General features: G+C 35.6%; 1 protein-coding gene across 1 annotated transcript in view; it reads left to right on the forward strand.

Annotated features, from left to right (window-relative positions):
* The first annotated feature begins 1,361 nt into the window (after nucleotides 1–1,361).
* The window catches only part of LOC115421550 (sodium channel protein type 4 subunit alpha B-like), a 52,119-nt gene continuing 26,772 nt past the window's right edge, over nucleotides 1,362–26,708 (forward strand). Inside the window, exons 1-15 of the mRNA XM_030137481.1 lie at nucleotides 1,362–1,513; nucleotides 1,840–2,008; nucleotides 2,906–3,043; nucleotides 6,660–6,778; nucleotides 8,114–8,203; nucleotides 12,377–12,505; nucleotides 19,497–19,585; nucleotides 19,673–19,894; nucleotides 21,238–21,301; nucleotides 21,860–22,001; nucleotides 22,112–22,303; nucleotides 22,927–22,963; nucleotides 25,655–25,896; nucleotides 26,176–26,247; nucleotides 26,342–26,440. Coding sequence (XP_029993341.1) covers nucleotides 1,419–1,513; nucleotides 1,840–2,008; nucleotides 2,906–3,043; nucleotides 6,660–6,778; nucleotides 8,114–8,203; nucleotides 12,377–12,505; nucleotides 19,497–19,585; nucleotides 19,673–19,894; nucleotides 21,238–21,301; nucleotides 21,860–22,001; nucleotides 22,112–22,303; nucleotides 22,927–22,963; nucleotides 25,655–25,896; nucleotides 26,176–26,247; nucleotides 26,342–26,440 — 1,899 coding nt within the window. The 5' untranslated portion in view covers nucleotides 1,362–1,418. The remainder of the gene's footprint in view (nucleotides 1,514–1,839; nucleotides 2,009–2,905; nucleotides 3,044–6,659; nucleotides 6,779–8,113; nucleotides 8,204–12,376; nucleotides 12,506–19,496; nucleotides 19,586–19,672; nucleotides 19,895–21,237; nucleotides 21,302–21,859; nucleotides 22,002–22,111; nucleotides 22,304–22,926; nucleotides 22,964–25,654; nucleotides 25,897–26,175; nucleotides 26,248–26,341; nucleotides 26,441–26,708) is intronic.

Consider the following 26,708-nt stretch of genomic DNA (forward strand, 5'->3'; position numbering starts at 1 on the left):
CACTCTTTTTTTCTGCTCGAACATTCTCCTCCTGCCTAATGCCTCCCCAGTGACGCTAAATTGACAGGCAATCGGACACTCCCTCCTTAAAAAAATAAAAAATAAAAAGTGAACAGCTCTTTACAAAGACTCGGTTCCTATCGTTCATTTCAAAGAGCCGTTCAAAAGATTCGATTTGTTCGTGAACGTCATGTCACTAATGAGAAGTCACTGCTTCATTGTGGGGTGAGCTCAGTCTGTGAAAACAAACTACAAATCGTTCAGAAAAGGCATACATTTACTTCTATAGAGCAGAATGGATCCAGGCTCTTTCAAATCTTACCCTTGCTTCCTAAAAAACACAAGACAAAAAATAAATCACTTTGAGGAACAAATACCTCCAGGTTCAAGCAGGTCAATGTGACAGATTCATTACTTTAATCAGTTCCACAAGTAAAATCACACTCATACATTGTGCAATTAACTAAGAAAGTCACACAAAGATAAAATTCCCTCCCAAATAGCACACACATAGCACAATTAATTGAATATGTACTTAACGCAATTTTTGGATAGTGCACAAGCCTTTTTTTGGTTCTTGTCCACAGTCACAGTCTCGCTGTTCATCCAGCAGAGTCTGCCTGGTATTGAAGTCAATGAGTTGTTGTCTCACCTCCGCTGTAAAGCTTAAACTGTGTTGTGTACGACTCGATTTGCATTTGTATACCTCACAGCAGGACCATTTATATACAAAAACCTCACATAGTCCAAGGGGCTGGGGGAGGGGTTATTCTGTGCTGACTTTAAATTCACACTAGTAGGTGTTAATTTGAAATTCCAAAGTAATTTACAGCGATGTTAACTGACGAAAACCCCACTTTTCATGTAGTGTTTAGGGTTAAGTGTAGACATGTTATGGATTACAGCTAACTTAAAGTAAGTCTCCCAGTACTTGCTATGCATTAGTGCAATGACCCACAGGGAGACATAACCACAGCTGTACATGTGTGAGAGTGGGTGAAAAAGACAGGGAATGCATTCTCTATTTCCAGGGACAGAGGACATAGTGATGTAATTTCTGGGAAATTTGATCAACAGGAAGTCAGCCTGCCACTGATTTGTGCGTTAAAGAGAGAAAAAGAGACAGGGGGCAGGGGCTTAAATTTTTGCAGTGAGCCAGGACGGTCTGCAGATTGAGAACAGAAGAAAACATTGAGCCGAAAGGACAAAAAAAAAAAAGCAGACAGCAGAGCCATGCAGAACTGCTGTTGCAACAAGGTTCACATAGTTACTGACACAGATGACAACTGCAGAATGTTATGGCCCAACCCCACAGACGTAAGACTCTGGATCAGGGTCATGAACATAAAAACAGTGATGAAACCAGAAACACCAGAGCCAAGAACTAACAAGCAGGCAGTCAGACAGAAGCTGCAGCCATGAAAAGGTCCTTTTTTGAGATTTGGACAAGCAGAAAGGAGAAACAAGACTATGTGAAGAAAAGTAACCAGCTGAAACTTTCTCCTTCTCAGCTGTAAGTCTGATACAACACTGAATAACCTGTTACCTTTAATTTAGCATGTGCTTTTATTATTGTCAACAAATAGTATGTGCAGACTAGTACCAGCAGTTGCTTAGTCTCATAGTGTTGTTTGTGAATCTGTAACCTGACCAAGTTAGAGTTCAACTCTTTTTAAGTAAGTAAAACCCATCACTGACCTGTTGCTGATTTGTCCTTACAAAAATATTTCATATAAACTTGATGATGTTTAAAGGCTGGTCTTCAGTTTGTTTAGAGACAGTGTGACCGATGCAACATGTGAGCTGCAGGTCTGCCACTTGTGCTCCGTCTCACCACAGGACACGGTTACTAGGCGACAGAGGAGTACGAGATGCTCTGGAGAACAGCAGGCTGGCACGTCTGCTGCCTCCTGCTGGCACCGATGTGTTCAGACCCTTCACCCCTGCCTCACTGGAGAAGATTGAGCATCAACACAACATCCAAAAGAATAGGCGGAAGAACAATGAGGTGCAAATTACTACTGTCTATGCTGGGTTAATTTGTAGATTAAACAAAAACATCTGCATACAATGAAAAAGTCTGGTTTTGACCAACTCTATATGTAAAATGTCATGAGATAACTTTTGTTATGATTTGGCACTGTATAAATAAAATTTGATTTGATGATTTGAATGAAAAAGACCTGGTTTTCATGCCTCTAGCAGGTTTTCAAGCTGTCAACCAAAACACTTTAAAGTCTAAACAGATTTGTGGTGGATATAACTTTTAAGCAGAGGAAAAAAGATTGATAGTAGGTGTTTCACTGGGTCGAAAAAAGTACAAAATGTGTATAAAGGAATGAGGTGCTTATCAAGAAAAGAGAATACATAAAAACAAGAGCTAAAAAGGGACTGTTGTGACAAATAGATTTATGACCTATAGGGTTGATTACCATTACCCTATTACCATCGCGTTTTCGTCAGTTACATCCTGAGATAATAGGCAAGTTTATCATGTGACAACGATTACCTTTAAGTATGGACAAGTGAAGAAAGACAAAACAAACAACAAAATGTGAATTAACAACACATAACAAAATGCACCTTGGAATGACAAACGTCCCACATATGACTGAAGAAGATTCTGGCCTATAGAATACATTATCCTGCAGTATAACAGTATATAAAGACTTATATACATGTACAAATAACACAATAACTACAAACACTGAAGCAAGATACGTGTCAAGGGATGTGTCAAGAAATGACAAAAAATAATAAAAAATATCCCCTTATGAGTGACGTGTGGATGAAATGCCAGAAAGTAAGATGAATTTTTCTTATTGGATGTTATTACTTTGAAAAAATGTAATTCTATTTTTTAAAATTTAATTTTACAACCATATCCTCTCTCTCTGGTCAATAGGCTGAGGAGGAACACCTCCTTGAACCAGCCCCTGAACTGGCGGCTGAGAAGACCCTTCCCTTCTTCTATGGAGACCCGCCCCCTGAGCTCCTCAACACCCCATTGGAGGATCTGGATCCCTACTACCAATCAAAGAAGGTCTCTGCACACTTAATCACTTGAATTAATTTTTCTTAAAATTTACTGATCATTAGTTCAAAATGTGCAACATTTCTGCACTGATCATTTTAATATATTATAGAACTTTAATATAACCTTGAAGATACACTTCAGCACTGCCAGATCCACAAAAGGATTGCATGGCAAAACACATGCAAATGAGTCACAATATTTCATGGAACTGACAAAGCACCAGTAAAAAGTGGAATTAACTGCACGGCCAAACTCATAGCACCAGTGTTTTGCATGTGTCGTTTGTGTGGATATAAATTATGGAATATTCATTCAGTTAAAATCAGCCATGGTGCAAATTCTAATTCTAACAAGTGGTGCCAGTGGTGACAAACCTCACCCCTTGCACATATTTTGCCCATTATAAGTGAATGGGAAGATTTTAAAAATTCATAAAATATTTGAACTTCAACCTACTGTGTCTAAAATGTAATGAGATCCATTCTGGGTCACTGGCAATCTATAAAGTCTGTTTGGTGTGAATTCAACCAACAGTTTTGCTGCTACAGACATGTGAATTTTGCCCATTATAAGTAAATGTGTGAAAAAAAAAAATAAAAAATTCCGAAAAAATTGAAACTTTGACCGACTTTTGCCAAGATGTAATGACATCTATTCTGGATCAGTGGCAATCTATAAACCCAATTTGGTATGAATTCAACCAACAGTTTTACTGCTACCGACATTTGAAATGTCGCCGGTAAATGGAGAAATAAAAGGATTTTAAAAATTTATAGAATTTTGAACTTAGACCTACTTTGCCCAAAATGTAATGATAGCTATTCTGGGTCTATAAACCAAATTTGGTACGAATTCAACCAATAGTTTTGCTGCTAGAGTGTTAACAAACAAACAAACAAACTGAACCAAAAACAATCCCCCTTCCCTCCCCTTACAATTAATTAACAAGAAACTAGCACAAGCTCCTTCACAGAGCTTGGCCGGTGCAAATATCAACTGTCGAAAGCTGGTGTTTCAGATCTGCCTTGCTCATCTTAACATTTGGAGTGCATTTTATTGGACATTTCAGTAGATTTGGGTCATAGATGGAAAATACCGTAGAAGTATGAATATTGTATGAGTTTGGAGAGTTATGTGTGTGCATGTCTCTGTTCATTAGTGACACTCAATTTGATTGTTTTTTATTATGGACCAACCTGTGACTGAAATGCAAATCAACAACACATAAACTGCACTCAGGAGTTTGTGCCAGTATATAATTGGCACAAAAACCTTGCAGCGTTAACGGATGCTGTGTTTTGCAATCCATTCTTTCGGGATCTGGATCTATTTACTTTTACAAACAACAAAATCTACTGGCTGGGCTCACTGAATCACCATTGCTAAAACTAAGCCTTTGTTTAAAAAAAATATATGTTTTTTTGGTTTGCTCCTGTTCTTTAACACATGTAACTGTAAATTGAAAAGAAAAGAAAAGAAAAGAAAAGAAAAGAAAAAAAAAAGCAGAGGTTGGACCTGTACTTTAAATTGTGATCAGTGGGTGATGACCAAAAATACCAAGACAAACTGCTGTGTAAAAACTGAAAATCCCTTGGTAAATTGTTTCAACCCATATTCTTCAGATTGTATAAAAACAAGGTGCAGTTCATAATTATACAGTATAAGTTGCCAAACAGTTGACAGGGGTAGACAAAAGAAGTGACAGTCTATGATTATCTAAATGCTCTGAGTCATGCAGTCACCTTTCACATTTCTTCATGAATACATTTACCTTCTTTCAATAATAACTTTCCCATAGTTTTTCTCAGACATAAGCACATTTGGCTTCATTTCATCATTAATCCCAAATATATCTTAAAAACTAACTAAACAATGAGTCATTCCTTGCACCTGAGGAACACCATCAGTTTAAAAACATTTTCAAAGAAGAAAAAAGTCAAAAGTTATTATTTGTTGGTAGTGGGTTTTTCCATAAACTCTGTGGCAAACACAGGGTTATGAAATCACTACTTTTATTTTGTTCTGCGTGAGAATCTTCCCAGGTGAAAACCAGTTTTATGCTGATGCACTGTTGTCGCATGACTTTGACATTTATCAAAAGTTTATTTGATGTGTTTCTGTTCTATGAAAACCGTTGCTCTTATACTCACCTGATCCAGTTAAGGAATCCAGTAGTCTGCAGAAGAAGGCTATAAAAACAGACCAGTGATGACGTCTAATGTCTGCAAGTTCTTAGCAACTGTCTTTTTCTAAGTCATATAAAGGCTTGGGGAGATATTCACTTGGCATTTCAAGATTCATTCTCTTTAGCAAAGATATATGGCGTACAAAATGAGTACAAATATAGAATAGATCCATATATTTGCATGTAGAGATTAGGAAAAAAGTGCTGGTGAGTGGAGCGAGGAGGAAACAAAGAATGTGGCACAAGTAATAATTACATTTATTGCATTTTTTTGTTATAAACACAACATGAAACCCTATTTAGGTTGCAGCCATCTAAACAAAATCCCACTGAAACCAGTTGAAGCAAAAGCTCCACAGTTTTAAGTTCTTTTAAGTCTAATTTCTGCAGTACTATATCTACACTAGTCGCTTTTCCATTGACCCTCAAATATAACTTGCACATAAAAATTTACCTAATGGCAAAATGACAATTTCGCCAAAAGTCTCATTTTTCGATTAAAAAATTTTTGTGCTGGCAAGAGGTGGTTTTTTGGGCTTAGCGCAAATGGTATATCATGCAAAACTGCAATGGAAAGACCTTTTTTCACAACTAGAGTCATTTGAATTAATAAACTGGATGTTGACGTACATTACAACAAGCGAAGAAGAAGAAGAAGAAACATGTTGCAGTATGTGTGGACACACCAGGAAACCCAGTCATTTTTTAATTTAGTGCAAGACAGAGGGGTAATGTATAATAATAATGAATATATGTGTAAATCAACACCATATTTACGTTTGTGGCCATGTTTATGGAATGACTTCTTGTGTCATCTCACGATAATAAGTAAACAAATCATTGCATTTGCGATTTAATGGAAAAACCGACATTACGCGCTTCTGTTTTTTCAACATTTAGTAAATATTGGTAAAGTTTTGCACAGATATCCACTGGAAAAGTGACTAATGTTGTCCATAAAGTTGGAATAAAATATTTTTACCTCTTCTCATGAAAGGATTGTGACATTGTGATTTATTCTTGATAGATAAAGGGTAACTGGGACTCAGTATGTGATCACTGCACCTGGTCAAAGGTGATTATTGATCTGCAGAAATAGGAATAAAAAGGAATGATGATGATGATGATGAACTTTTTTTCGAACATAAGAAGGAATAAAATATAAATTTGTACAAAAGGCCAAGAGAATTTACCAATTTAAACAGAACACTCCAGAATATTGAAAGAATAAATTAACAACAACAACAAAAAAAAGCCCACACAGTGTACAACTATTGCATTGTGGCTCTTTAACAACATTCTAACAACAGGAAGAAGCTGAGCTTATACAAAAGTAAGCAAAAAACAAAACTATTCTACCTTTATAGGAAACAGTATATAATACTTACACTGAAACATTAATGGCCTGACCTCTGACCTGTGTCTGTGATCCTGCAGACGTTCATCGTGCTGCGTAAAGGAAACATCATCTCCAGGTTTGACGCTGGGTCGGTCTGTCTCCAGCTCAGTCCTTTAAGCCTGTTGAGGAGGATCGCCATCAAGACGCTCAATCACTCATATCCTTTACGATGTCCTCTGCTCTCCTCTGCCCACCTCCATTACAGAAGATGGAAGGATGGCCACTGAAATCCAGTGTCAACACATCAATGCAGATTTAGTGGTTAGATGTGATTTATTACGTGTTCAGTGGTTTACAGTAGGGGGTGGCATGGTGGTGCAGGCATGATGGTCCTGGGTTTAATCTGAGCACCGGCTGTCTGGGGTCTTACTGTGACAGGTTTGCATGTTCTCCCATGTCTGCGTGGGCTCTTTGAAGACAGTACACCTTAATAAGATAAGATATGACTTAATTGATCCCACTGTAGGGAAATAACAGTGTTTATAGCAGCAAAAATACAAAAAACAAAATGTAGAAAGACAGGCAGAAACATTGAAGACTGAAACAGGTAATATAAAAGAAAATAGTCTATTTATATTACTTGTTCTGTAAATATGTGCATATTATTTACCTATTTGCAAAATGTTCACTACTCAATCAAAATTGCCTGCAGGTATGAGTGTTTGTTCATCTGTGCATCCAAGGGATTAATCAGTTTAGAAAATGAGAAAATGGATGCATGAAACAATGATTTCCAGTCAAATTTGTCTAAATACATTAAAAAAAAATCATAAAATGTGTTCATATTATTATTATTATTATTATTATTATTATTATTATTATTATTATTATTATTATACAATTACAAACTATCACACATTCTCCTGCATGGTGAAAAAACAGCTATTCTCAAACCAAACCTGTAGCCATAATGTAATGTAATGTAAACATGTTTAGAGTGTGTGTGACGGACTGCAGCGGGACGGATAAGAGTGAATGGTTGGATGTGAATGAATATTTTATACAGATGGAGTTACAGAAATGCATTTTTTACTGTTTTTTAATGTTTTAGTTTTTATTAATGTCTGTTTTTTTATGATAACATCAGCCTGCCCAGGGACTACAGGTGGAAATTAGCACTAGTGCTAGAACCTGGCATACTACATCTCTCCTTTTTAAGGTTAATGTATATTGTGGATTGTCCCTGTCTAAATACATAAAAAAAAATGAAATGATAAATGAAAATGTATACTGTAGTAGAAATTCAGATTTAGTTTGGATCTGATTTGCATAAATTGTACTTATTGTCAGTTTCTTTGCTGTCCACACATTCTAAATTATATCTGGATTCCCAGTCAGTCTGAACAAGGTCAGAATCACTGCAGAAGAACAAAAACAAAGACAGAAACATAAATGCTATTATTTGACTGGTGGTGGAGGAGCTTTTTAAAGGTCTGATGTCTTGTATTGTATCCATGATCATCTGATGATGTTTTTTCCTTAACACTGACACTTTTTTCCACATGTTAATCCTGGTGGCACTTCTGTTCAACTGTGTGTTAATGGTGTTTGAAGATCCTCCAGTGTGGACCTACACTGCAGAGTGAGTTCCTGCAAAGTGACAGAGACACACACTAACTCCAGTTATTTTAAATGTGTAGTTTTTGATCACTAATATAGACAATGTACCTGTGATTGTTTGGTTTTCATACAAACCATCAAATAATGGGCGGCTGTGGCTCAGGTAGAGCGGGTTGTTCAATAACCAAAGAGTTGGCGGTCGAATCCCGGCTGTCCTAGTCATGTGTCATTGTGTCCTTGGACAAGACACTTGACCCGCCTTACCTCCAGTGTCACTCACACTGGTGTATGAATGTGTGTGAATGTTTGATGGTGGCCGGATCTAATCCATTATATATATATATATATATATATATATATATATATATATATATATATATATATATATATATATATATATATATATATATATATATGTATGTATGTATGTATGTATGTATGTATATGTATGTATATATATGTGTATATATATGTATACGTGTGTGTGTATGTATGCATGTATGTATAGTGAGAAAGAGGGATTCCCACCTTTCAAATAATCCACAATTTTCAAAATGTAATTTATTCCCTGTAATATTATTTATTATTTAGCACTTATTGTCATTATCATTATTATTATGAATGACAGTGTAAATATATGTTGCCAAATGCAATGTGATTGAGTAAGATATTACATTTATCGTGGTATCAGTTGATTTCACAATGACAAATCTTTGATGGACAGATACCAGTTGACTAAAGACAAGCACAGCAGTGATCGTATTTATGCACAACATCACCATATGGGGTCCATGTAAACAATGAAAGCTTGGATCGCAGCTTTCCGTTACTCCCTATGGACCTGTAAGTGTCCTCTTCAACACATAGTATAAAAACAGTCCCATATGCTTAACCTATATGAGCAGTGAGCAACACAGATCAAAAAAATAAACTAGAAAAGCACTTGGAGAGCGCAGACCTCCGCCAAGGCAGATCTGCCCACCCCCAATCACCACCAAAATGTAATCATTTGTTCCTTGTGCCAGTATCAACATTTCCTGAAAATTTCCTGAAAATCTGTCCATAACTTTTTGAGTTATCTTGCTAACAAACAAACAAACAAACTCTGGCAAAAACATATCCTCCTTGGCGGAGGTAATAAATGAATAACATGATCGCCACACATTTACATGTATGTATTGGGTTTTCATATAACAGAAGCAGTAGATCTGAGGTGAACTGTGTATTCTGTTGTTTTGGAAGCCCAGTGTTACAGTGAATATTTAAGTAGATCCCATTCAAAGAATACAAACTGAACCCCAGTCTATGAGAAGAAGGCATTAGTAATAACTCACTAATCAGCTGTCATCTCTAAACAGAAGTTTTCTCACGGTGTATATTTTCTCAGGACTTTTTTTTTATCAGTATGTGTCTCGCTGAATTATCTCTTTTAGATTCAAGGGTCCTGCTTTTTGTCCAATAATGTGTGTTACAGCCAAAAGTCAGGACACGTCCAGGAGATAGTTGTCTTCTCATCTAAGGCTTGGCCAGCACTAATGCAGATGTTTTGGGATGTAATGAAAAACAGCTGTTGGATATAGACACCGAAGAGAAATGTTAAAATTGAGTAGATCTCATGGCTTTTTGTTGTTGAAATTTTACTAAAACTATGCATTTTTTTTTGCTTAATTTTTCACCCATATGACTAGAATCCATAGAAAAAACCTTATTGTTTCATAATTTTTTCAGCTGAATATGAAAATAACTGACAAGTAACAAATTTTAAAAAAGAAGCTATTTTCATTTATTTACATAGTGTACATTAAAGTGTACTTTAGTTCATGTACTAACATTTAGAAACAGTCATAGAAAATTATATTACTGATTCACAGTCATGAAAAACTTTAGAAGTTTGTCTGTAAAAACACTGAGAAAAAACCTGAAAAAACTCCTGCCATACATATTAAAATGATGACTCTTTCATGTGATTGGTGTTTATTGTATGTGAAACAAAATAAAATAGGCACAGGACTATACATTTGTAAGTCCATTATCCTTGTAAAGACGCCCAACTGATCCAAATGTCCTCATTTTACCGAAACAGTCTTACTCAGTCTTGTTCTCATACATGTTTATGTCGACCACATACAGAGCACTTGCGCAACATTATATAAAAAAACAAGCCACAATGAAAAAGACAAGGGGGAAATAGCAGACATGTGAGTCACAACAGAAAGCTGGGTTTTTAAGTCAAGTATCCCATTGAGGCCAAACACACACAGAGTCTGTGTGTCCTCTGAGACATCCACAGAGGATAAAGCTGTCTTCATAGGAAACGCAGACAAAGGGGTGTTATTTTCTACATTCTGGGATGCATGTGGCTCATGTGCAGTGCCCAGTGCATCAGGGTGTGTCTGAAGACTTCTGGGATTACTGCAACCACTTCTAGCCAGTGCATCTGCGGCTCACATGCACAGGATGTGGGATCAGAAAGAATAAAAGAATAACTTACTATAAAAGTGAGGGAGTGTTATCGCCTTGAGCATCAAACGAAAAAGAAGATATTCTTAAGGTTTAACCCTCAAAGACCTAACCAGCCACCAGCGCACAAAAGCATGTACTGGTCTAAAATGTTTAATAACTTCTAACCCACTAATCCTACCAATACATTGGAATAATTCAGGTAAAATGATGAAGCTTTTCATGGTCATCAGATCTGACACATTTGGACATTCAGAGGCTCCAAAGTGAATGTGAAAACACCATCATCTTCTGCAACACCAGTAAAACCCATGTAGTTTTCACTAATGACAGTAATTGTTTTTCAATTTAGTTCATGATGTACCTTGTTGAAAAAAATCACTTTTTCTTCAGTTTTCTCTGAACTGATAAATAACTTCTGAGCCTTCATGAACATCTACATGATCAACTATTGGTTCAAGGCACAGCAAACCCCGCCCCTTGTACATATTGTAGCTTATTGTGGCATTGATCCGGCTGATGTCATCATGTCTATGCGTGTGCTGATGTCAGCATATCACTTGTCTCTATATATGTGCCAAGTTTGAAGTAAATTGAAACAAAATTGATGTTTTCATAGACATTTCAAATTTCCCCCATTATATGTAAATGGGAGAAGAAAAAAAGATTTTAAAATTTCATAAAAAATTTGAACTTTGACCAACTTTTCCCAAAATGTAGTGACGTCTATTCTGGGTCACTGGCAATCTATAAACCCAATTCTTTAAATCCAATACTTTTGCTGCTAGAGTGTTAAGAAAGAAAGAAAGAAAGACACAAAATTAAATATTTACAAAATTAAATATAGAAATGTTTTCTTTTCACTGAAAAATACAAAATGCACGGAATAACAGTATGAAAGCATAAAATAATAAATAACTTCGGAAAAGTTAGCTGTCAAGAAAACATAATTTGGAAGTTGCCCTGAAAATCGTTCTATGTCTTTAAGAGTGAAAAAGTCTTGGAATTTGTCATTTAGAAAATGCACAGTATAGGTCCACCAATAAGGATTAAAGGCCAAAATACAATCAGAACTTGGCCAAGTGGATAATTGGAAACTGGATAATCACTGAACTCAACATCTAAGTCCAAGTAACGAGTACCTAAGTAAAATATCTGTGTAGTTCAGGAGCCAGATGTCAGCCCTCAGCCACTATTAGAGCCAGGTTCAGTTATCAGTATTGGTACTGGAGCCAAAAAATGGCCTATCTGTGCCAGTTAACCTGACATCTGTCCTTCAGAGTGAACAAGTTTGTGAAGACTGTTTTCACTATTTGTTGCATTGCTCACATTTGTGGTTCATACTTCACTGACAGTACATTTCTCTGAAAAAAACAAACAAAAAAACTCACTTGTTTTAAAATTTTCTGTGATAAATGATAACAGTCTCTATATTTGTATTTCTCATTTTTTTTTTAATACATCTGCATAGGTGGTAAATATAATACAGACATGCAGGTTACATGGACAGTGACAGTGTAATTCCTTTAACACTGATCTGCTGATACGTTCATTCAGTCAGCATTTATTACTGACCTGCTTTGTGTTTTTAGGTGTTTCTATAAAACCTAAAATATTTTTACTGGATCAGTTCTGAAAACAAACTTAGTTGAATATGATGTATGTTACCAGCCTGACGACCATGGTTGATTTTATCTTATGTTTTAAAGTGCTGTTTTTCTCCTGTCTTGAATAGACATGTGTTCGTGGGACTCTTCATACTTGAAGCCTTGATTAAAATCATGTCCAGAGGCTTCTGTGTGGGAAGCTTCACCTACATCAGAGACCCCTGGAACTGGCTGGATATGATCATCATCATCATGGGGTAACAAACAACCACACGCCTGATATACATCCGTTCATAGATGCTATATGTAATATTTCAACTTTCAATTATTAGAAATTTACCTGAAATTATCATTAGAGTGTTGAGAATATGGAGCTATGAAGTTCTGCCAAAGACACAGTATTGGACTTTATAGATTTGAACTGAATATATTCATTCTGACAGTTCAACATATTTATGTGACCACTAGAGGGAGTAATGAGTCACTTTGCTGATCTCCCATAGTGAAGAAAACTAATATCACAGGGACTGTAGACACTTTTACACAGAGATCCCGAAAGAAAGGTGAGATGACGATCCCACCTTTTTTCCACTATTGATCGATTTCCACAGCTAAGTCAAAAGAGTAACAGAGGAGAGACAGGCTGGACTTTTACACAGTGGACCTGCGTTTCGGAATCAAAGGGGCGGTGACACAGTGCATCATAGTGTGACATGTAAGTTTCGCATCGGAAATACCCCGAGCATAACGGTGTTGCTAACCTCTCCAGAGTTGGCCCGTCTTTCACTGTTCCACAAATATTAGCATGGATAGAGTCCTCCGCCTGAAGTGACGACAGCTTGTGGATCTCGGCGTCTCCCCAGCTCGACATCTTTCTGGTCACGTTGATATGTTTGTTTACTGTACACGGCCTGCACTCATTTTTAAATCCCCCCCGGCGCGGGGGTCACACATGCAATACGTTATCAAAACGATACCTTGGGTGCGGAACGAGAGGTGTTCCTTTAATGTAGCATTCCGGAATCATGATTCCACCTTCACAGCTCTGTTACTACCTCCAGAGGTGTTACAAAGCCGCAATAAAGGTAGGACCAAATGATCCCACCATTTTGTTTACGCAGACATCGTTTTGGAACAGAGGTGAAATATTCCCATAACAGAAGTGCTGTGCGAATGCTGTTTGACTAAAGCATCAGAAAGTGACTAGATGGGATCAGAACCATTAAGAAACAACTTTTAGTGTCAAAGAAAGTGACAAAGTGATAAACACTAGAAGCACTGTTGTTGTTTTCATCACAGCTCTAAATAAAAGAATGGAATTTGATGCTGAAATGGCGGTGTTTCTTCAACATGGTGACTTGTATTTTGTGCCTTATGAAGGTAAAAAGTTGTTATGTGATGGTAATATCTTTGCTAAATTGGTCGTTTGTTGGTCTACGGTTAAACTGTGACAGTTCTCACCTTATTTGTTCGATTCCAAACAGATCTTTAGTTCAGCTATTGACAACACAAACTGTACAGAAAACAGAGGTCTGTGTGGTTTTACTGTGTCTGTTTTCTGTCGAAAAACAGAGCTAACAGAGACTGTAATGTAAACTATCTAAGGATTATAAGACACAGTGTTATTTTGATCGACTGTCAAAATAATCGCATATGAGTCATAGTTTGAAGATGAAAACTTGATGATACCATAATACAGATATGTGTAAATAATGAGTTTTATACTTTATTCAGTGACTCAGACAGTGTGTGGATACATAGTGTTGATTTGTTGGTGGTTTTGGTCCATTGTCTGTTCTGGTACTTGACTTCTGCCTGATGTTGAGAGTTTATATATTAATATTACTACATATTTGAAAGTACAGATACTACATACAGTCCCTTTAGGAGAATCACTTTTCCCACTCCTCTCACACATGCATACCCAAAATGAGAGAGAGCAATTTTACAAAAAAAATCATTCAACCCAAAGTCACTAAAATAACAGAATCCGTCGCTGAAAGAGTTTCTACTAAACTACCATCCATCCTAGATGACAGAGCAGGAAAAGAGGGACATGGTGAACACTCAAGAGACTGAGAACGGAAAAGAAAATCAAACACATCTCCAGGTTACAACAGCACACAAACTTTTTAAATAAGAGCTCCAACTATCCTCTGTTTTTTTTTCAAAGGGTCAAAGGAAGGGTACTACTTCTTTTTTTTTGGAAAGACAAAAACATAACAAGTGATTGCGTAAGAACATACTGTATAAACATGTAGAATATCACCAATGGTACACAGCCAAAAAACACATGCTTTTGCTTATTCTTCAGGAAAGCAAAGATTTCTCCTCAAAATAGAAGATCACTATCTCCTATGAAAACACATCATTAACAGTTAAACCTTATCAGGGGGAGCTGATGGATGGATGGATGGATGGATGGATGGATGGATGAGTGGATGGATGGATGGATGGATGGTTGGATGGGTGGGTGGATGGATGGATGGATGGGTGGATGGATGGATGCAGTTCAGGCTGAAAAAAGTGTGAGTCCAAGTATTTCTCCCTTAACCTTTTGTGACGCAAGTGGAGTTTATTTTTCTCTGTAGGGAGTGTGTGATTGAGAAAGTGTGGCCTTCACTCATTCCTGTTCAGTCAACTCAAGCCCCATTGGAACAGAAAATGAACCCCTAGCCTCTGTTTTTCATGTGCTGTATTCAAAGTCTGTTTTTTTACTCAAATTTATTGACAGTTATTCCTCAGTTCTGATGTGAAGAATCACATCAAAGACAGAAAAATCTTCTGTACTGTAACTGTCCTGCTTTTCATCCGTCCACCTTTGTAGATGTCACTTTTCTGAAATATAGATATCCATGCTATATTGCAATGTGAGTCTCAATTTAAAAAAAAAAAAAATTCTTCCTAAAACACTTAAAACTTTGGTTTATCATAGTCAGCACAGCTTTGATCATCCTCAACCATAAAATAGGCTGAATAAATGTGAAAAGATGTTGCATATCCCCCCAAATTACAGAGATGTCATTTTATACAGGACTAATATCATCACATGACCTCTGTGTTTGCTGAAATAGGAAAGATCATTTGTGATACATTTTTACTTTTTATTACAGACTTGGCCGATTTGTTTTTTAAGATCACTGATGACTTTTTCAATTATTTTAAATTACCAGAAGTTCACAGATGATATTAGTACCATGTTAACAGGGTTTTATTCACATAACCAATTGTAGCTAAGATAACCAATTCTTTACTAAGTTTGTCAAGGATGGTCCTGTAAGTTTAGCTAATAGCAGTCATACACACTAGTTTTAGGAAAATAAATGCATAAATGTTCCCTCAATTGTTTAACAGGATGCTGGATTAAAATGAATGTGATTTATCATTGAATGAAACATTCCTGTTTATTCAAGATGTTATTTGTCTGCCAGGTCAATCTTATTTGTCTGTGAATGTAATCAATACTGAAAAGCAGAATTACCAGAATTTAACAACTTTGAATAAAAATAACAATAGACTTGGTTATGATTTATTGTCCACTTTCAGTTAACAGCTGGTGAGAAAGAGTCACATGAAAGTCACATGATAAATCAGGGAAGGATATGTAGATGCTGAAAAAATTTAATCAGATAGTAAAAATGGATGCATGTGTTTCCAAAAGAATGTTATCATCAGCAAAGAGTGATATCTGAACTCAACTGTCACACATCCAGTCAACAAAAGAGTGTCATCATCAGTATAGAGTGATGTATATGGATGCTATAAACACAAATCTGTCACATCACCATCTTTAAAGTCCAGTTCAGACTAAAGATTTCACATAAGAGGAGCGAAAACTTGTAAAGTTCTAATTTGAAAACACTAGAGATAAATGAAATATTAAGTGAAGAGATAAAATATGTATCAAACTGGATTAAAGAAAACAAACTAATCCTGAATATATCCAAGACAATATGTATTTTAATCGGGAAAAAATGTGCAAGTGACTCATCTCTCAATCTGTCTATAGATGGAATCCCAACAGAGCAGATCAGTGAAGTGAAGTTATAGGTGTAATTATAGATTGTCAACTGTCATGGTCTGATCATAGTGATTCAGCTGTAACAAAAATAGGGTGGGGAATTTCATTAGTAAGAAAGGCAGCTCCATATCTGTATCAACTAGAGGTCAAGTGAGTCAGGCATTGGTTCTGTCACATTTAAGTTATTGCATGGCTGAGTGGTCCTGTGCAGCAAAAACAGAATTTAGAAAAATTCAACTGGTCCAAAATAGAGCAGTTAGATTGGCTCTTAAATGTTCCTTCAGAACAAACATTACAAAAATGCATTGCAGTCTATCATGGTTGACTGTTGAAGCAAAAATTCAATTTGACCTCCTCCTTCTGATGAGGAATCCTACACTGTAAAAAAAATCTGTAATTTAACAGAATTTTCACTGTTTATTTTACAGATTTTTCCTGTATTTTTAAGATACAGGAAAACATCAATGAAATTACAAAAATAGACCGTAATTTTACATGTCAAATGTAAAATAACATGAAAAAACTGTAACTGCGAATAACCATGAAATTTCTGTTTTTTAGAATAAATTTTTTCTTTTTTTCACAGAAAAATACAGTTAAAATACATTTGCAAATGTATCATAATTTCACAAATATTTCTTTTCTATTTATGAGATTAAACTGTTAATTTAAAGTTTAATATTGTAAAAAAAAAAATAAAAAAATAAAATGAGATAAAATTATTAACAATTAACCGTAAAAGAAGTATTTGTTCTGTAAGTTTAACCAGACTTGTTTGTTAATTGACAAATATCTTGTGTAATTATGGGAGGTTTCACAACAAAAATGCTGAATAAAAATTATTTTTGTGAATGTATAACATGTATAAGCACTGATAAACTGTCAAAATACAGTTTTTATCAGTGGATTGTGCAACTTAGTCTCACTGAAAATTATTTACATATATATTTATAGGTAATTTGATTGTTTTAATCCTTGTAAATATTCTTTATTAAACATTAAAAAAAAAAAAAGGAAAATCCCATGTAAAGTTAGCGCAAAAAACTGTATTTTAATTATGGAAAATTAACATATTTTTATGAGATGGTTATTTTTCGTTATTTAAAAGTATTTTTTTTGGCACCCCAGCTGCTGGAATATTACGTTTTTTTAAGATGTTTTTTTTTTTTTTTTGTTTTGTTTTTTTTTTTTTTTACAGTGTATTGTGAACGGGAAACATAATCGTGGCACCAGACAGTTTACCATGGGTCACCTGGAACTTCCCAAACCAAAAACGAATCAATTGAAAAATTTTGTCTTTTACAGGGCCTCCAGTCTATGGAATAAGTTACTTTCAGTCAATCAGTCAATCAAATTTTATTTACATAACGCCAAATCATAACAAAAGTTATCTTATGACACTTCACATATCGAGCCGATTGAAACCAGACTCTAAGCCAATTTACAGAAACCCAACAGAATTCTCCAGGAGCAAACACTTGTGACTGGTGACAGTGGAAGGAAAAACTTCCTTTTAACAGCAGAAACCTGGAGCAGACCCAGACTCCTGGAGGATGGACGTCTGCCTTGACCAGTTGGGGTAAAAGAGAGAGGGTAAAGGAGGAGAAAAAGACAGAGAGATAGAAAGAGACTGGGGGAGAAGGGGGAAAGTAGGGGGAGACACATGGATGCAACTGATGCACAGATAACTGAACTAGAACTGTGAAGTCTGTCTGGAACCTTCATGCATCAAACACATTAAAAGCTTATATTTAAAAAAACAAACAAAACAAAAACAGTCAAACAGGAACTACTCAAGGAAATACAGTAATGCAAAGAATTGTTTTGACTCTCGCAATTCAAGTTGCTGTAAAGATAAAAGTTTAAATGTTTTTAGGTTTATTTGTTGAGATAAAATGTTCAGCAGGCTGATGATAATGATGAATTGTAAACTTGTATTTTGTAACTGTATTTGTATTTTAACGGACCCCAGGAAGAGTAGCTACCAATATAATGGAAATTAATGGGGATCTGTTTAAATTATAAAACAATAAAACTGGAAGCTGCCAGTTCAGACCAGTGTAACAAGACAAAACAAGACAACAACTCTCTTAACTTCCAACTTTTCAAGCTATGTAGTAACTTCACATAATTTGTAGTGCTTTACAACATGAATGAGGACAGTGATAGGAATATGCTTTCTGTTGTTTAGAGTTGGAGTCAGTTCTAATGAGAAGAGAAAAGCTGGATTATTGACACAAGGTTTTACCAGATGATGTTTTTGCTGCACTTTGTGGTTACAGGTGACCGAAAGCCAACAAATACTGAGGAAAAGCATGCATTTGACTGGTTCCTTAACCTTTTAACCACTGATGTGTTTGTGGCACTCGTCCTGAATGTATAATTTATTTTAAATTTTCATAAAAATTCAACCATTTGCTCAATGAGAAAATTTTCAAAACGTGCAGATAGAATAGACCTCATGCTTTCCATAGACATCTGAGCATGCTCAGTGCGCACCCCACCGCCTGTGACATGGGGGGTAAAACACAGACCAGTGGGACCGACTCGCTATAAAAATAGACGGTTTGTTTTTTTTCTTTAAATACCATTTTTCCTTGTTGTTTTTTGTTTTTATCGTTTGTTTGCAGTGTTGACGTGATTTTTACTTAATTTTTTTTACTTCATTTTTACTGAGTTTGACTGTGTAACTGCTTTTTGGAGTTCAACCAGGTGCCAAAAAACAGCTGGACTGATTTAGAAAAAAAGAACCCCAAAACGAAAACTACTGGGCCCAAATTCAAATACTAGTTATTGTTCAGTGTGTGTCAGTTCACAGTTCATATTAAACATCCTAAATCTCTGATTGATGTACATTCTGAGTGCCTTATTTAGTAAAAACCTGTCAAACTTTAATTCCTCTTTTCGTCTTTTTCTGTTATTCCACCTGTTTTGACTCTAAAACACAGTAAAACAAAACCACTGAAGAAAAGGAACACAAGCACATGCTCTCAGTAGCTTTTATGACACTTATAGCAGCACGTTTACCTGAAATTATGTGTCAGGGGTTAAAGGGTTAAGTTGGTAAAGCTGAAAAGAGTCCATTTACACTGCTATGATCTCAGCTGACAGAGTGTGGGAGCAGGTTGGTTTTGTTGTAAATCCTTGATGTGAACTGGTCTTTACACACCACATCATCTCACCACTGTTTATGAACATCTGATGATGAAGGCCTCTTTGTGTTTCAGATTGGCGAATCTAGTGTTTCATTTTGATCTGCGTATGTTTCCTACTGTGAGCGCTCCTCGAATACTGAAGATTATCCCACTAGTCTGTGGTGAGTGTGTGCATGGTTCAGTGATTTCTAAACCCCGTCTGTCTCACCAGTATGTTTTAAAAACCCACCCCTTATTATCATCATCAGATCTGAAGAAGACGATTGGAACGGTCTTGCAATTACTGAAGAAGCTGACAGATGTCTTCATCCTTATATTGTTTTTTGTAACCATCATCGCAATGGCTGGCCTGCAAGCCTTCATGGGAAGCCTGAGGAATAAGTGTATCATATCACTGCCACCGCGGAATCTCAGTGACCACATTGAAGATGACCAGTCTTTTGACTTCAAATCGTACATAGATAATATGTGTAAGGAGAACAGGATATTAAGACCAGCAAAATTGATCATTTTTATATTGATGTCATCAATGTTGTGTTTACAGTTAGATTTCCATTTCAGTATATTATTCAGTAATTTCATCCAGATGGTGAATTATTCATAAATGACAAATGAAAGGGAAAACAATCATTAAGTACTATATCTCCCTGAGGTGTGAGCTGTCACATGACTTAATCAGTATCACTTTTACATAGATGTTGATTTCAGACGTTCAACCCTTTTAAGCGCCAATGTCACAATATTGTGACAAGCAACATAACTCTTTTTTTCTTTTTTTGTATTTTTTATTTTCAATTTTCAAATGTACAACAAGAAACATACATCTTGAACATGAATATGTTGTATCCAGTTCATATCCAACTACCCACCCACCTACCCACTCCAAGTACTGGATCTTTGTTCAATTAGTATACAGCCAGACATAATATATTTACACACACACACACACACACACACACACACACACACACACACACACACACACACACACCCCAATATGTACACATTTACACAAATCCATATTTGTAAGTTCACATATACATACATAAATAAATAAATAAATAAATAAATAAATAAATAAATAAGTGGAAAGAAAATTAAAAATAAATTAATTAAAAAATAAAGTAAAAGGTAGAAAAATATTGGAGTTACACAGATATGTTGGTAGTTACCATACCTTCAACAAAGCTGATAAATGGCTGCCACATAACTCTTTTATTTTATTTTTAATCTTGATATATATATATATATATATATATATATATATATATATATATATATATATATATATATATATATATATATATATACATACATATATATATATACATACATGCATATATATATATACATATATATATATATATATATATATATGTGTGTGTGTGTGTGTGTGTGTATATATATATATATATATATATATATTTCTCTCCAAACAATTGTTATTTTATCAGGCTTCAAAACTCCACTATCATGTGAAGACTAGAACAGCGTCAGTAATCGTCTACAGTGATTTTAGGACTTTAGGACCTCCTGACATCCTTAGGGGATGAGTACCATTCTTCCAAAAGAGTGGTGGGTTGTTTTATGATATTGTTCAGTTGTGTTTCAGTTAGTCTGTTTGAAGGCCACAACATTTGATTCAGATCATTTTCATACTCATCCATAGTCCATAGCATCCATAGCATGGTCATCCTCAAAACACCCGCTTCCATCAGGTTTCTCCTTTAATTTGTTGCTTGTCTGTGTTTTAAAATAGCAGCAAAAGTAGTTTGTCATCTCATCACCTTTCTCTTTATCTCCTCCTTAACAGCAAACTACTACTACCTGCCAGGTCAACTGGATCCCTTGCTTTGTGGAAATAGATCTACTGCTGGGTATGTTTACAAAAACACAAACAATACATATATTTGCATTTTTTGTGCAATTATATTCTTCATTTCCAGATTTATTATTTTTGCTTTGAGTGTGATGTTCAGTGTTTCAGATTGAGTTACTTTAGGTGTACATTTCTTTGAATTAGACGTCCAGTTCTAAGATTAATTGATTTCTCAGAGATTTCCATCACAGGGTGATATGAACCAATTAACTACCTCCACCAAGGAGGTTATGTTTTTGCCGGCGTCTGTCTGTCTGTCTGTCTGTCTGTCTGTCTGTCTGTCTATCCGTGTGCAAGATAACTCAAAAAGTTATGGACGGATTTGGATGAAAATTTCAGGAAATGTTGATTCTGGCACAAGGAACAAATGAATAAATTTTGGTGGTGATCGAGGGGGGGCACTGATCTGCCTTGGCGAAGGTCTGCGCTCTCTGAGTGCTTTTCTAGTTGTTACTGGGTTTTTTTTGCTCGAATCTATTATTATTAGTATTATTTGGTTATTTGATTATTTGTCAACATCTAATACTAATAATGATAATTTTGTTGATGTAATTAGGAGATGTCCTGAGGGTTACACCTGTATGAGAGGAGGTGAAAACCCAAACTATGGCTATACCAACTTCGACAACTTTGGTTGGTCCTTGATGTCTGCGGTTAGACTGCTGTCAATGGACTTCTGGGAAAACCTCGCCATGCTGGTACACACACTGGTCCTATTCCATAAACTGATCCAAGTACATTTGATAAATGCACAAACACGTCCCAGTACAGTACACTGGGGATGCAGGTAACTGTCTATGTTCTGCAGGTGATGCGTGCAGACGGTAAACCTACACTCCTCTTCTTCATCATCACCCTCTTCATCTCCTTCGCCCTCATCGCCCTTTTTCTAGCAACAGTTGCAATGATGTTCATCAAGCAGGATGAAGCAACCATTGCTGAGGCCAAACAGAAGCAGGAAGACTTCAGCAAGATACTGGGCGCGCTCAGAGAGGACAAGGTGAATTCACTTCTTCTTTGTCTTCCATCAGTCTCTATCATGTGAAGTTACACTGAATCAGATGTAGATTCTGCAAACAATAAATAAAATCATATATGATACAAATAAATTTAAAGAACCTGAAGCCCTGTTCCACAAGAACATCCAATTCACTGTCTCTTTGAGACTTTTTTTTCCGGTAGTTTTTCTGAGAAAATAAAAATATTTACCTTATCTAAAATTATCAGATATTCATTATGAAGCTGAAAATGACCAAACTTATAATAATGTTCTATTACAAGATTTTAATTTTACTCATTTTACATGTGTTCTTTAAGAGTAACTTATGTTTTTTTTTTTTTTTCAGGAATCCCATTTTAATTTTTTCCACAGATAATTATTAATTTATTGATTTTATTATTTTTTTTTGCACATACTGTACATAACATTTATCAAAGATATCATCAAACAGTAAAGGTGCAGGGAGGGGCAGAAAGCCTAAAATGGCTTGTTTTAAAGTCTCCACCTTATAAATACATAAATATTATAAAAGTTATGAGACTTCCATATTCCAATTATGTGAAAAGATGAATGATTAATGTTTGTCTGAATAAAAAGAACTAAATCTATTGACTATTCTGCAGGACTCTCAGAGAGCAGAGGAAGAAGACATTAATAAAGGTACACAAATATGTTTTTCCATGACTCCCCAGCTGTCGTCCCTCTTCTCTGCTCTTTTCCCTCTTTACTGGTTAGAGTTTCACTTCTCTCCACTTCCTGTTTTCAAATCCATCTCTCTCTGCTGACTTTAACCCCCAGTTTGAGGTGTGTTTGACAGGAATCATATTCCAGTATCTAATGTCCACAGAGAAATGGGGAAACTTGAAGCCCCCAGTACTCCTCGTACACTGAGGAGTAAGAGGAGACATCTGGTGTCCTGCTTTTGACCATGAATAATTCTTATATAATCAAAGATTCTGGATACACACAGGACAAACAGAAAATGGTCTTTTAATTATGTTTATTTAAAGAATTAAACATTTCAGAAAGATTATTAGTCATAGCACAGATGTTACATCATGTTTGAACTCTGACTGGTTATGTGACTGTAACGCATTAGATTCTAAAGATGAAATCTAGTGGTGAAATTAGAGATTGCAACCAACTGAACTATGGCTGTTACAACACAAAAGGCCCTTGTCAGTGTTTGTTTTGTTCACTTTGGACTTTTTTGGTTGAGACACAAACAGACAAATAGTAGGTGACAATAATACGCATCAACTTTGGATAAAATCTGCAGTGCAACACCATCGGGACCAGCTCTGTAGATATATTTTTTAGATAACAAAAACACAACCATTCTTATTTTGACATGATCATACACTAATGAAAACATAATTGTGAATATTATATACAATTTCTGCAGTTAGACCCTAGTAAATCCTGCCTTAATCTTTTAAATCTTGCATACTGGACTTTTAACCTGATGCAGACTATAGCATCGTCCATACTGCTGATGAGTGACGACCTGAGCCTGGATTATATACTTCAAACAAGATTATGGAAATGCACATTAATTGCATTTTCTTTTTACATATTTTTTTTAAAAACTTTGTTTCAAATTTACATTTTGTGGAAATAGAGCTTCTATGTGGCACCCCTTCAGCTCTGGAACAGCCTATTGGAGGAAATTAGACAGTCTGAGTCTATAAAGGCTTTTAAGAAAACCTACTTTTACTCTGTAGGGTTTAATTGTCTTTGGCACATTTTTAAGTTATGTTTCAGAGTCTTTTAAACTTGTTTTTTCACTATGTCTTATTTTCATAATATCTCTCCTGAACACTTTTTGTTCTTCTCTTTTGTGAAGGACTTTGTTTAATTTAATTTAATTTTTTTTTTGCTTTTAAAGTGTTATGCATGTATTTGTATTCTAACTCCGCTTCTGTCATATTTACTGGTTTACATCTGCCTGAATGACTCAAATAATTATAATCTTTAGGCCCAAGATCTGTTTTCTCTGTGTGTTTCAAAAGTTGAAACATAGAAGGAAAATGAAACGAAGCTTTTAGATTTTGTGTTCTCACTGGCTGGAAAAACCTACAGAAGGAGCTAAAAATGAAGGAGCTGGTTTTATTTAACCCATAAAGACCCAGCGCTACTTTTGTGGCAGTTCCCAAATAAATTTTTTTCTCTATTTAACCTTTCTTAAGTGATTTATCATATTACCCTCTGTATTTTCCATTTTTTCTGTGCGAATCATGCATTTTCCTGTATTAAATTCACTGGTCATGTAGATGTTCCTAAACGCTCAAATTAATGTTGAGGGTTATTATATTAGAAAACTGTAGAAAAAGTGACTTTTTCTGTCAAATCTCTCATTAACTGAACATAAACCAAGTGTGTCCATCCACTGGCATTTATCAAACACTATGGGTTTTACTGGTGAATTAATGTTGTTGCAGAAGATGACAATGTTTCCATGTTCAGTATGAAGCCTTTAAACGTCCAAATGGGTCATATCTGATGACAAACTGCATTTTACACTAATTATTTACATGGAATGATAGAATTAGTGGATCAACAGGTATTAAACATTTTAGATCAGTAGATGGTTTTGGTCGATGGTGGATGTTTGGGTCTTTATAGGTTAAATACATTCAAAGGCATTTTAACTGAATGGGAAAATGCTAAATCTGGATGTAGATGTCGCTCTGATTGATTACACTGGGTTCCACTTTGAGATGCTTTTGAGGAACATTGTTGTGACATTTTTAGTACCTTTTAAATTATTAAAGATTCTTTGTCATTCAACATGTGACATGGAAACGAAATTCCAATCCACAGGATCAATTGTGAAGCGGACATTTAAAAGAACCACACACATTTAAATAGAAATGACAATAGAAAAACAACAAAAGCAAAGGACATATCTAATAATAATAATAATAATAATAATAATAATAATAAATGAACACGGAGGAGGAGAAAGTGACTAGAAAATGTAAACATATTATTGGACATTGTATTGTAATAAACCTGGCTGAATATTACATTGTGTTATTATATTGCACATAAATGACTGACGCCGAAGTGAGTTATGTATATTTTAAGTGCTAAATTTTATTTGTGGTTTATGTACATTGTAGTGTGGATGTATGGCTGAAGTTTCTGTCGTTCTGTTGCTGCTGACTTGACCAGGGCTGTCTTGCAGAAGATATTTTTAATCTCAATGAGTTTTAAATTAATAAAATAAAATAAATTAATAAAATATATCAAAGACATAAACTTAAACCTTTCTCTCAGCAGGTAAAGCAGTAACTTTTTTTAACTGCTCAGCTGATTGATTCAGACTTCTGCTGTGCTGCCTTTCAGACTCTAAGACGGACAAAAAATGTGGACGTTCTGCATGTTGCTCCGCCACCGCCCGCCTCCTCTGCAGGTGGAACTGCTGCAGCTGCTGGAAGAAGGTCAAACAGGGGCTGTACGTGTTTGTCAACGATCCATTCTTTGACCTTGCGATCATCATCACCCTCATCATCAACTGCATCTTCATGGCTGCAATTCACTACCCAATGACAGAGGAGTTTGATTCAATGCTGGCTACTGGAGAACTGGTCAGTTTCAGATCAGGAAACAAATATAAACTAAAAATCAATCAATCAAGACTGTGACAGTGACAAAAAGACCATATGATGTTTTGCATAAATTGTGTTGCAGAGTCATAGAAAAAATATTTACTGCTTTTGTCTCAAATGTCCTGAGCAAACGAACCAAATACGAGCTCTAGCCAGGCTGTTAGACATTACACACTGAATGTTTAACAGCAGAGAACTCATGATGCTAAATACACTGTGTTTAATGTTTTTTTGACTGTGACCTCTGACCTCCTGCAGGTTTTCTTGGCCATATACACAGCTGAAATGTTACTCAAAATCATAGCCATGGATCCGTACAATTTCTTCCAGGTCAGTCTTCTTGCTTATTTTCAACTCAGTAATGATGACCAATGGCTGCCTCCAAGGTGATAACTGTTTTTTCTCTCGGTTTCCATGGTTACAGCGAAAGTGGAACATCTTTGACAGCATCGTCGTCTTAGTCTTATGGGTGAAAATGGCACTTGACATTCACGTGTTTTATTTCCACGAAGTGCCCAGAATGGTCAGTATGATTTCCTCACTACAGCTTTAATAGTTGATTAATGTGTTGATTATTTTCTCAATTACATTATTCACATGTACAAAGTTTCCAGAGAATGATCAAAATCACAAGTGCAATATTTCTGTACATTTGGGATCCCTAGATCTACATCACACAGTTGTTTTCTCCTTCTGCTAAAAATGTTTAAAATGAATAAAATAATCAACAAAATAACCAAAAATGAGACAACTAACAAAGTGAAGAAAAAAGACACATAATAATAATGCTA

Source organism: Sphaeramia orbicularis, chromosome 6 (assembly GCF_902148855.1).
Source record: "Sphaeramia orbicularis chromosome 6, fSphaOr1.1, whole genome shotgun sequence".
In the NCBI taxonomy this organism is placed as follows: domain Eukaryota; kingdom Metazoa; phylum Chordata; class Actinopteri; order Kurtiformes; family Apogonidae; genus Sphaeramia; species Sphaeramia orbicularis.